The 12,500-nt window shown below is 30.5% G+C and overlaps 1 protein-coding gene across 9 annotated transcripts in view; it reads left to right on the plus strand.

The window, feature by feature from the left end:
• The window catches only part of LOC118447975 (uncharacterized), a 148,229-nt gene that overhangs the window by 117,810 nt on the left and 17,919 nt on the right, over positions 1 to 12,500 (plus strand). For all 9 annotated transcript variants that reach the window (XM_035880591.2, XM_035880594.2, XM_085662694.1 and 6 more), the window contains 2 exons: positions 8,714 to 8,836; positions 12,364 to 12,500. The exon at positions 12,364 to 12,500 is cut by the window's right edge and continues 52 nt beyond it. In XM_035880591.2, the coding sequence (XP_035736484.1) occupies positions 8,714 to 8,836; positions 12,364 to 12,500 (260 nt within the window). The remainder of the gene's footprint in view (positions 1 to 8,713; positions 8,837 to 12,363) is intronic.

Below are 12,500 nucleotides of genomic sequence, written 5' to 3' on the forward strand. Positions count from 1 at the left end.
TATCGGTGGAAATATTTTTATTTTGACAATGGAATTGTAAAAAACGCATTTTTACGAATTGCAAAGGATAAAAGTGTCAACGAGTTAGATTATTATTATTATTATTATTATTATTATTATTATTATTATTATTATTATTATTATTAGAGATATGTTGTCAGCGGTGATATTTTCGTTTGATAATCAAAAAAATTGAAGAAAAAAATAAAAAAGAGTAAAAATAGGAAAGAACAAAAAAAAAAAAAAAAAGAAAGAAAAAAGATAGAAAATGAAAGAAAGAGGAATTGTAAGAATGGCGTTGTTATTAAATAAAATATATCTCGGTATTTTTCATACGATATCTTATCGTATCCTATTATACGGAAAAGTTCAACTATAGGTATTCACATATCGATTTCGATGCAGCAACGAAAAGCATTCGTTTTTCCTCCTTTCAATATCGCGCTTTCACGTCGCTTTTACTCGCTTCCTGGATACGTTGCTATCATTCACGGACAGCGGATAGAATTTTCAGGGCCGTATCAATCCCCGAATACGTTTGCACACGTTATGCGCATCGAAATAGTTCGAAATCGATTGCACGACAAATTTCATTCGTTCGTCGAACCCGACCAACGGAGAAAAATCTTTAAATCTTTTCAGGGTGAAAGGAAGAAAGAAGAGAGAGAGAGAGAGAGAGAGAGAGAGAGAGAAACTAAAAAAAAAAAAAAAGAAAAAAGAGAAAAAAAAGGGAATGATAAGAATGGAGAAAAAGATACGTGTATCGGGTTGGTTTCAAGATTCGATTTTACTTTTTTCTTTTCTTTTCTCGTTTCTCCTCCCTTTTTTTTTTTTTGCTTTTTTTCTTTTCTTCTTTTTTTTTTTTTTTTTTTCTTTTTTGAACGAATTTCATTAGGAGAATCACATTTGTAAGAGAGATTCAAATGAACAAAAGAAAAAAAGAAAAAAAGAAAAAAGAAGAGAAGAAAAAAAAGAAAGAAAAATGAAAAGAGATAGGAAGAGTACGTGAAATTTTTGGGCACGCGAAAGAAAAAGAAAATAGTAGGATAAAGAGAGTTAGAGAAAAAGAGAGAGAGAGAAAGAGAGAGAGAGAGAGAGAGAGAAATACAGGCTCAACTCGTCGAGTTATTCCCCAACGAAGCGTGATTTTCCAGACTTCGTTCTAGCAGACGTGGACGTGGAAAATAACCAGCTTCGTGGTAATAACGCGTGCAAAACGTAGGAGGAGTTCGTTGGTTGCTTGGAGTCTGGGATTTTGGGCTCGGCACAAAGGATGAATGCGTGGTAATACGTCGACTGCACTCGTTAGAAACTACGGAAGCTTGCGACATACATATATATGTGTATATATGTGTGTGTGTGTGTGTGTATAGAAAAAAGAGAAAGATAGAATCTATCGAAATCTGTGATTTTATTCGACTAAAGTGAACTTCAAACTTCATTGATTACAGAGTAAATTTATTTAAAAAAAAAAAAAAAAAAAAAAAAAAGAGAAAAAAAAGAAAAAGAAAAAAAAAAAGAAATCCTCTCTATCTCCTCTTTTTTGTAATTTTTTAACCTTTTTCTTTTTTTTCCTCGAGAGAGAAGATAGAGAGACGGATAGAATATTTCGAAATATCTGATTTTATTCGACAAATATGAACTTCGAATTATACATTGATTATAGTGATAAATTTATTTAAAAAAAATAAAATCTTCTCTATCTTTCTTTTGAGATTAAAGAGAGAAAGAGAAAGAGAAAGAGAGAGAGAGAGAGAGAGAGAGAGAAGGAGAGAGATAAAAGAACAAGTAAGAATTAAGAGAGAAAGATAAGTAATAGTGATATAGAAAATGAGACAGACGAGATGCGATCGAATCGAGATAGCAGTCCGACATGCTTGATCCTGAAGAGCGATTTCAAGGATTCCAAAGGGATATCCTTAGAGTATAGGGTACCTTAGCTCGACTTAATTGACTCCGCCCCTATAGGGATTATCCTTGGGTTTCGGTTTGCAGCTCCTAATCCTGACATTAAAGTCAATCCTCTTCTCGTCGTTCGTGCACCAGCTATACTACCTATGGACGATCCACGATAGTAAAACGTCGTCGTACGGATGGATCACTTTAACCTATCCTCCTTGATATATATATATCATCTATATACATACATACATACATATATATATATATATATATATGTATATGTATTCAGGTTAATACGTATAGGACTAATTATTTTTAAAACATTCATCAATAATCCTTTTACATTTATTTCTTGCTTCTTTTATTTTATAAATTTGTTTTCGTTATTTTCTTTATCTTTCTGTTTCTCTCTCTCTCTCTCTCTCTCTCTCTCTCTCTCTCTCTCTCTCTCTTTCTCTCTCTCACACACATCGAAATTTTTCGAACAAGTTAAAAGGAAAAAGAAGAAAGACGATTGATTTTGATTATTATTGAAAATAAAAATTTGTAATAGTATATTTTACACTACTTCTCATTTCTTCTTTCGTCCCTTTCTTTTTTTCTTTTTCCGTCTATCAATCTATCGAATATTCTAATTCATCGAAAATTTATGTCGAAGGACATAAGAGTAATTGTTTTCGACCATTGTCGAAAAGACAATTTTATTTTCTCCCCGATATTTTTCTCTTCTTCCTTTCTTTCTTTCTTTCTTTCTTTCTTTTTTTCCGATGAATTTCATCTGCTGCCTATTTCTCTCTTTGTCCCAGAATCCTTTCTATTAAAGGTAGATATATATATATATATACATACATATATATATATATATATATATATATATATTCATCAGAAGATCGTTCATTGAACGCAAGAGAATTAGGTTGAAATGGAGAGATGGGAGTGATGTGGGGGATGAGGGGTGAGAGGCGTGGAGGATAAGGGTTGTTGTAAAATGGTGGGGATAATTTCCATATGGATGTCTCTCATACAAGCACATCGATTCTCTCTCGGCATTCAGATTTCATCCTTCATACAGCAAAAGATCTTCTATCTCTGTCTATCTCTCTATCTATCTATCTATCTATCTATCTATCTATCTATCTATCTCTCTCTCTCTCTTTTAAGTTTCTCCTCCATTCTGTGAACACCGCTATAGAATTTCCTGGTATAAGCAAATAATGTGTTTATGCATTTACACGGTATCTTCGTAATACGAACCATCAATGGTTAGTTATGATGTTCCATCCGACGCAATTTGATGTTAGAAGTCTTCATGTAATTTTGTATTATATTGCTATTTATTACTATTCACTATCGTTAATTAATTAGCAATCATAATTGCTATTACTTTATTATTAACATGTTGATCAATTAATTAACATGATTTTGTATATGAGATCGAATAAAAATGATTTCGATCTATCCATACTTCTTTTCTTTTTTTTTACATTATTATTTTCAATCGAAAAATTGAGATTTTTGAAAATCTCATTGTCGAAGATTAAAAGAACGTTCTCGTTGCATTTTTTCTCTCTCTCTTTTTTTTTCCTATTTTTCCATTTCGTTTTGTTGTTGTTGTTATTGTTTTTTTTTCTTTTTTTTTTTTTTTTTTTTCTAGAGATATTGGAGAGACGAGAGTCGAGTGTAAATTTTTTTTGTTATCTCTCAGCGTATATCTCTTATCGCGCGTTGGTTTGTCTTCTCTCAAGTGGCCGGGCAATTTAATTTGTAATAAAAATAGAAAGAGAGAGAGAGAGAGAGAGAGAGAGAGACAGAGACAGAGAGTGTGAGAGAGAGACAGAGACAGAGAGTGAGAGAGAGAGAGAGAGAGAGAGAGGGAGAGAGAGTGAGAGTGAAAAAGAAAGAAGATAAAAATAAATATAAAAATCTCGTATAAAAATCATTATGAAATTACGTACTTAGCGTGCCATCGAATTCGAACTAACGATAAAGAAGAAAGTTTTAAGAGAGAAAAGAAGGGGATGGGGGGAAGAAAAAAAAAGAAAAGGAAATATAAGAGAAAGAGAGAAGGAGGAGTGGAAGGGTGGGTGGGGTTAAAGGAAGCTTCTCGAAGTGACGAACACGAAGGGTGTGCATACATCATTGTGCTGAAATTTCCTTCCGTTTCTTTCTGACACTTTTACGAGAGCCTTTAATTTTTCCTTCTTTCATTTTTCCTCTCTCTCTCTCTCTCTCTCTCTCTCTCTTTCTTTCTTTTCTTTTCTCTCTTTCTTTTTTCTTTTTTTTTTCTTTTTTTTTCTTTTTTTTTTCTAATTATTTTCCAACTTATGAAACGATAACGAGATAAGAAAATGAAAAAAGAAAAAAAGAAAAAAGAACAATCATGTTGAAATCAAAGCTAAAGTATTATTTGAAAATATTGATTATGTCGTTTTAGGATAGTAAGTAAGACATGGAAAATCTCAAATTATTTGTGCATTAAAATTGTGCATTTAATTAAATCATTAAAAGTATTATTATAAATACTGATTATGATTTATAATGGAATAGAGAAATGATTCTCTCTCTCTCTCTCTCTCTTTCTTTTTCTCTTTCTCTGTCTTTCTCTCTTTCTCTCTCTTTCTCTTTCTCTGTCTTTCTCTCTTTCTCTCTCTCTCTTTCTCTTTCTGCTTTTGGATAAATCTATTCATAGTAAAATCTTCTAGTTATTATCATAGTTGTACGTCGTTTCTCATCGACATATTATTATCCTAAACGTCACTACTCTTACGGAGTTTCCTTCGAGTATACTCGAGACACATGCTAACTTCTACACGCGAATCTACGATCAACTTTGTCGACGGATTATTCGCCGGGTTGAAGGATAAAAGTAAGAAATTTAGGTCAGAATAGCGAGAGAAGTGAGTTCGGTAGAATATGTATGTATGTATATAATATATATATATACATATGATATGCATGTATGTATATATGTTAAGTCGAATCGATTCTTTGAAAATTTTGTCTTTCATATCTTTTTTCCATTCCTTTTTCTACTATTCCTGGTAAAATGAAAAACGAAGATGAGAAAAAGAAAAGAGAAAGAGTAAAGAAGAAAAAAAGAAAAAAAGAAAAAAGGAAAAAAGAAGAGAAACCGTTAGAGTTAGAGATCACTTTGAGACTATACAACGTACAACCGAGTTATTATATCGTATTTATATCGTCGATGCAAATTTTATTCCTTTAAAATCCCACGCATAAATCTTTTTTTCTTTTTCCCTTTTTTCTTTTTTTTTTACGAGGAATAAAAAAAATAAATGGAGAAAAAAGAAAAATTTATATATATATATATATATAAAGAAGTTTCATGTATATTAATATGAAAATTTTAACGGGAGTATCGTAAGCATAGATTAACTTTTATGAATAGATAAAATGTACGATATATGTGTGTGTGTGTGTGTGTGTGTGTATAAAATATTACTTTGAATAGTCATTTTAAAAGCGAACGAATCGATGAAACAGGATTATCCATATACGAACGATTAATTAATGAAATTAGCCAAAGCTTCGATGATCGTACAGTTTGATTATTCGACAAATTCTCTACCATATTCTCTCCGTTAACGATAAGTTCGAGTTTCATATATATATATATATATATAATATATATAATACGTAAATATGTATATAGATATGGTCAAGTGGATCGTAATTTGAGCTTGAATAATACTCCATATTGTTATGTACTACAAGTCACGACAATTGTACATTTCTTGCTTACACCGAGTTCATGTTAATTTATCAATTAATTATAATATTTTATTATTCCAATTAATGATTAGATATCGAATCGATGGTAAAATAATTTATCGATGAATTTTATATCATAGAATTGAAATGATTTGGAATAATAAAAATACCTATACGTTGAATAATTAATGAAGCCTTTCTTCTTTTTTTCGGATTTGCCGTTTTTATATTTTCTTTTTTCTTTTTTCAACGAGATAACGTATATCAATCGAAACATTTAATTATCGAATTAAACGATTAAGTTTGAATTATTAATTGTTACGAGATAGAGAAACGCGAAAAAGAAATTAAGTGAAATCCATCGATGTAATTTCTTTTTTTGTCTTAGAGAATGAGGATCGATTTAAAAAGACGTATGTCCGTCGAATAATTATTTCGTTGGATTAATACAAATTGATCTATTATACGAAAGATGATTTTCTATAGACGAGATTTCTCGTATTAATTGAAATATTACATTATCAAATTAATCGATTAGATCGAATTATTAATTGTGCGAGATAAAGAAGAACAAGAAAAAAAAAAATAGAAGAAGAAGAAGAAGAAGAAGAAGAAGAAGAAAATTCATCAATAAATTTGTCCATTTTAAAGAACAAATATAGAGATATGATTTATAAGTGTCGCGTGTCACGTTAAAAAAAATTTTTGCGAGTTTGATATACGCGAATTTTTTCATCTATTCTCTTTTTTCATTTCTATTTTCTTTTTCTATCCTTTTCTTCTCTCCTCTTTTCTTTTCTTTTCTTTTCTTTTCTTTTCGTTTCTTTTTTTTTTTCTCTTTTTCGGACGAGATATTTCCAGCATTCGCTGCACACGATTTATCGGATATCCGGTATCACGACGGTGATAACGAGTACGCTTAATGAGCACGTTTAAAGGGACGGACCGACTTCCATGGATTCCACTGACAAAAAGGGATTCGTTATTAAAAAAAGCAGATGGAGGATTAAGATGGGTGTGATGAGAGGATACTGTGATAAAGATGAGTGTGAAGAGGATCGAGGATGAAAAAAGGAAAGAGAGACAGAGAGAGAGAGAGAGAGAGAGAGAGAGAGAGAGAGAGAAAAAATTTATATATATATATATATATATATATGTACACGCACATACATAGACATATATATACACATCTCGTTATGACAAAATTACGAGGGACTCGTCCATAATTTTTTTTTTTTCTTTTTTCGTCCTGATTACGTACATCTATCTAGTGCAACCGTAGGATTCATCTCTCTCTCCTTCTCTTTTTCTCTCTTTTTCGTTTTCTTTACCTTCCCATCTCTTGCAGATTTCCATATTTTCTGAAAACTGTACGCACATGACGTTAATGAAAAGAGAGAGAGAGAGAGAGAGAGAGAGAGAGAGAGAGAGAGAGAGAAAGAAAAACAGAAGTTAACAATGAACGAAGAACAACGAGTTACGTTAGAGAGGCCCACGTCTCTTATAAGATTTTTACTACAAAGTTATTTACCAGTTATTTAACTTGGTAAAACTTCTTTCTAGGACCACCTTTTCCTTTTTCTTGATTTTGTTTTCTTGCTTCTTTTTTTTCTTTCTTTCTTTCTTTCTTTCTTTCTTTCTTTCTTTCTTTTTTTCTTCTCTTCTCTTTTCAACTTACGCGATCGTTGAATCATTCCGAACTTACGACGTTTCTCGTTAAACTTTGACGTTCGTTCCATTCTCTCTCTCTCTCTCTCTCTCTCTCTCTCTCTCTCTCTCTCTCTCCTTGTTTCTTCTCTTTTTTTGTTTTCCTTTTCCCTTTCTTTTTTTTTTTTTTTTTATTATTATTATTATTATTATTTTTTCCTCTCTCTTTTTTACCCTCTGTATGTATTCCGGGATAATAAATAAATTTGATATAGCGAGTTTATGAACGTGTATGAAAATTATCGAAAATAAACAAGAAAAGAAAAAAAAAAAAGAAAGAAGAAAAAAAGAAAAAAACTCTTCCTTCGCGTACGAAGGACGTACACCAAACAGATTTCAGAGCTTAAATAATAATCGAGAGAAAATTTGAGCTTTAAATTCTACATGAACGCGTTCGTTTAATTTAATCGATCTATTCTCATGCACATCCAATTAATTCCCTTTCTCTCTCTCTCTCTCTCACTCTCTATGTGTGTGTCCATCAATCTAATTATAAAAAAAATATTCAAATGATAATATTAATTTATTTGAAAAAATTAGATAATAAAGAGAAAGAGAGAAAGAAAGATAGATAGAAAGAGAGAGAAAGAGAGAGAGAGAGAGAGAGAGAGAGAGAGAGAGAGAAAGAGAATGAAAGGAAGGATGATAAATAAGGAAAAAAGTTTGAAGGAGAAGATTTCGAAAAGGGATTAAAAAATCGAAGGCTCGATAAAAGAGATAAAAGGAAAAATGTGGTGGGGATAAGTAGTAAGCTCCTTGACAGATAATGCCAAGATGGAAAAGGCAAAGGAGAAGAAGAAGAAGGAGGAGGAGGAAAAAGGAAAGAAAAGGGTAGTAGTCGTGAATCGAGCTTGTAAAGTTGAGAAGTTATCCTCTCGTTCCTCTCTCTCTCTCTCTCTCTCTCTCTTTGGAAATCAGGCTAGAAGGCGTAAATCCAAAAGTACAGTGCACGTTTTCAAACTAGCCTATCATTCAAGCTTCGACGCCTAGCAGAGGGTCCTCGAGTGGAGGGTTGTGCGACCCTTCAATGAGGGTAGCAGAGCTACTAGCCTACCTGTCGACAAACTGTGATATTTTTTTTCCTCGACTACTACTACTATTACTACTAGTATTACTACTACTATTATCACTGTTATTACTACTACTATTACTATTATTACGTTTACTAAAAAGATAGACAATCTATTTCTCTTTCTCTACCTTCCTCCTTCCCTCCCTCTCTCTCTCTCTCTCTCTCTCTCTTTCTTTTTCTGTCTGTCTTTGTTACTATGCTTGTGTCTGTTCTTTTTTTTTTTTTTTTTTTTCTTTTTTGTAGAATAAAGGAGAAACAGTGAAAAGCAGAATATTTTACGAAATATATTTCTCTTTATTACAGAACACACCTGCAAGGATTTTCGCTGCACTCAAAATGAATTCTGCATCGAAACGGATCTACTTTGTGACGGTGTGAATCATTGTGGCGATGGTTCCGACGAAACACCCTCCACTCTCTGTGCCAGTAAGTTTCCCTTTTTTTTTTTTTTTAAATATAATTTCTTTCTTTTCTTCTTTTCTCTTTCATCCTTTTTTTTCACCCTTTTTTCTTTCTTTTCTCTCTTTTAATTCAATTTTTACCGTATCATTTCATAAGTTTATTTAATATATCCTCGAATAAAATCATTGTATATATATATATTTTTTTTTTTTCATTTAATTAATTTAATTAATTTTACATATTTATATATATATATATATATATATATATATATGTATGTATTATTTTAAGAGTATAAAGTTACACGATAGAGAAAAAAAAATTTCACATTATTCAATCAACGATATTATACGTATGAAAGAACGTCGAATATCTCTGATTGAAATGTTATTATCAATAAAAGGGATTGGAGGAGGGAGTAGGGGAAAGGGAAAAAGAAAAAGAAGATAGACGTTTTATTTAGATACACGTTTTATTTACTTCGCGTTAATGAGAGAAAGAGAGGATAGAAAGGAGAGGAAGAAAAAGAAAAAAAAAAGATAAACAAGAAAAGCCGAAGCTTATATACGTTGCGTGGTCACGCATAAAGAAAATGCCATGCCTTGTCACGTCGATGATAAATTTATTTATTTATGTATGTATGTGTCTGCTGTGTGTATCTGTCTGTGTGTGTGTGAGAGAGAGAGAGAGAGAGAGAGAGAGAAGAAAACAGAAAAAAGAGAAAAAAATAAGGGTGGGGAAGAGGGATGGAATAGTACTCGCAATCTCTTCCATTCTCTGATCTTTCTTCTCTCTCTCTCTCTCTCTCTCTCTCTCTCTCTCTCTCTCTCTCTCTCGTTCTATTATTCACTTCTCTATTTATACTTTTTTTTTTTTTTCTTTCTTTCTCTATCGACAGGATGGAACATGTTATTGTCGGAAAACATTAACGTTAACCTTCGTAGCTACATAGAAAGCTTTTGGGATCATTCGTGTTCTGTAATTGTTACAAAACGAAATACCACGAAGAGAGTTCGTGTCGCAGGTTCTCGGTTGTACCTATTCGTCGAGGGGTAATATCGATCTTTCGATTCGACGAAGGTACCTGCGTGTTTATACTAGGTTACTTCCTCGGAAACTATTGTACTACGTACTGATCGACGAACAAAACTTGCTTCGACATTTTCATTCATCTTCTCGTATAAAATGGATATATTTATACATTTAATGTAAGATTTTAAATGTCCTTTGATAATTATACATACATATATACATACATATGTAAATATATATTATACATATATATATACATACATATATTTATGTATCGTTTCGATCACAGATTCTTCTTCTTTTTTGTTCTTGTATTTTTTTTTTTTTTTTTTTTTTATTTTTCTAATGGTAATTCTTATTTTACGAATAATTTTCTACGAAGTAGAATTATTTTTGGATTTTTAATAAACGTCATATGTCCGATATTATTTTATTAGTTTTAACATAAACGTCTGACAGATGCTTTTCTTGTTTTTCTTTTCTTTTTTTTTTCGCGTGTGTCTTGTTTTGTATTTCTTTTTTTTTCTTTTTTTATTTTTTTTCTTCAATACAGATATATTTAATTTTTGTTGTATTAATTCTTTTTTGTTTTTTTGTATTACATTTTTGTTGTATTAATCTTTTTCTTTTTTGTATTACATTTTTGTTGTATTAATTTTTTGTGTCGTGTTACTTTTTTCCTTTTCTTTTTTTTTTTTCTTTTCTTTTCTTTCATAAGTTTACGTTCGATATTATCAATGGCACTTTGATTGATATTGTCCTTTTAATTTCTATATATGCATATGATTTTATTAAATGTACATTTGATTTTTCTTTTGTGTATGTGTACGTGTGTGTGTGTGCGTGTGTATTTTTTTTTTTAATTTCTAATACGATATATTAAATTTTCTCGATAATTGGTCCGAATTGAAATTAATATATTATTTGTGTGAATTAAATATAATGTATTATTTTCAAAATTATATATATATATATAATTTTATATATATATATATATATATACATTGATATACTTATTCGTTTGCCTTTGAATTGTTTCTCTCTTTCTTTTTATTCTTTCGTTGTTGTTTTTTCTTTCCTTTATTTTTTTTCTTTTCTTTTTCTTTTTCTTTTCTTTTCTTTTTTTTTTTTTTGTTTTCTTTAACAGTCGAAACACACACGTATACAGGTATAAAGACATTTGATTCACTTGGTAAAGTCCATTCCATATTGCGGTTAAATTCTCTCACGAAATTTCATCGTTTATCGCGGTGCATTACGTCGAGCAAGCGGCGTTGCAACGATCGGAAAAATTACATTTCCCTTTATCCGAGCGAGAAACTCACCTTCCATTACGCTGGCTCGCGTTCCGGCTCGTACTACAAGCCAACGAAATGAGATTTCTACGAAAATCTCTCGTCGTTTCGCGTAACGATCGGAAAAACTCATTAGATTCGTATATACGCGTGCAAGAGTTGTATTTCAATCGTCGAAATCTGATCGAAAACGAACGAACGAACGAACGAACGAATGAACGAACGAATGAACGAACGAACGTTACTTTGTAATCTTTTACAAAGTGTCAGAAGCTATACACACATATATAAATATATGTATATAAAATTTTTATTGGAATCTTTAACAGTAAAAAAAAAAAAAAAAAAAATAAATGGGGAATAAAATCGTTTCGTGTAAAAAAAAAAATATTTATATATAACTTAGATATTTCATTTTATTTTTTATTTCTAATACGACGGAATATATTACACGAGTATGTATATATGTATATATATATATATATATATATGTGTGTGTATGTGTGTGTGTTTGTGTGTAGATGTAATATTTGTTGAAAGGTTTATAACTAGAAAATTTGTATACATACGTATATATATATATGTTTTTTTTTTTTACATATTTTTAGAACATTACATTGATGTTGTATATATTGATATTCGTTAGAAAATTTCTCTTGAAAATTTTATTTACATTTATTAGAAGATTTCTGCCGATTATATTCGTTATATATTTTGTATAAAATTTTGGAAAGAAGAAATTTTGATTTAAAAAAAAAAAAAAAAAGAAACAAAAAAAAATGGAGATATATTTATAACATAAGATTCGTGTAAAAAAAAATTTGACATATTATACGATATATCTCGTACAAAGTTTTATAGAAAATTTTATGTACGTATGCGATCTATAGAAAAAAAAAGAATAAAAAGAAAAAAAAAAAAAAAAAAAAAAAAGAAAATATTTTTTGTACACATATTTATTTAATATTTTTATTAGAAATTTTTACGATACAATTATTGCAATCTAATTTCGTTAAGATTTCAATTGAAAATTTATATATTTCGCATTAATTATGAATTAACGTTAAGACGATTGACGTCGTGAGGATTTTAATTGATAATCGATTTATATTCGTGATATATTTTTTTTCTTTCTTTGTCGTTAAATCATAAAAAAGATTTATCTTTATTTTTAACGTAATAAAAATAACAAATAAATGGTATAATATTTTTCAATTGTTACAGACTCCGAGGCATCGATGATCCTGGGTATGCAGACGACCTGGTTCGCGGTTGCCTTCGTTTTCCTGCTCCTGAGTATGGTCGGTCTGGTTACGGCAGCAGTTCTCTGCTTTTGTAGACAGCGAGCCTCGACCCCGAGG

This window comes from Vespa mandarinia, chromosome 19 (genome assembly GCF_050613455.1).
Source record: "Vespa mandarinia isolate Hongniang chromosome 19, ASM5061345v1, whole genome shotgun sequence".
NCBI classification, from domain to species: Eukaryota; Metazoa; Arthropoda; class Insecta; order Hymenoptera; family Vespidae; genus Vespa; species Vespa mandarinia.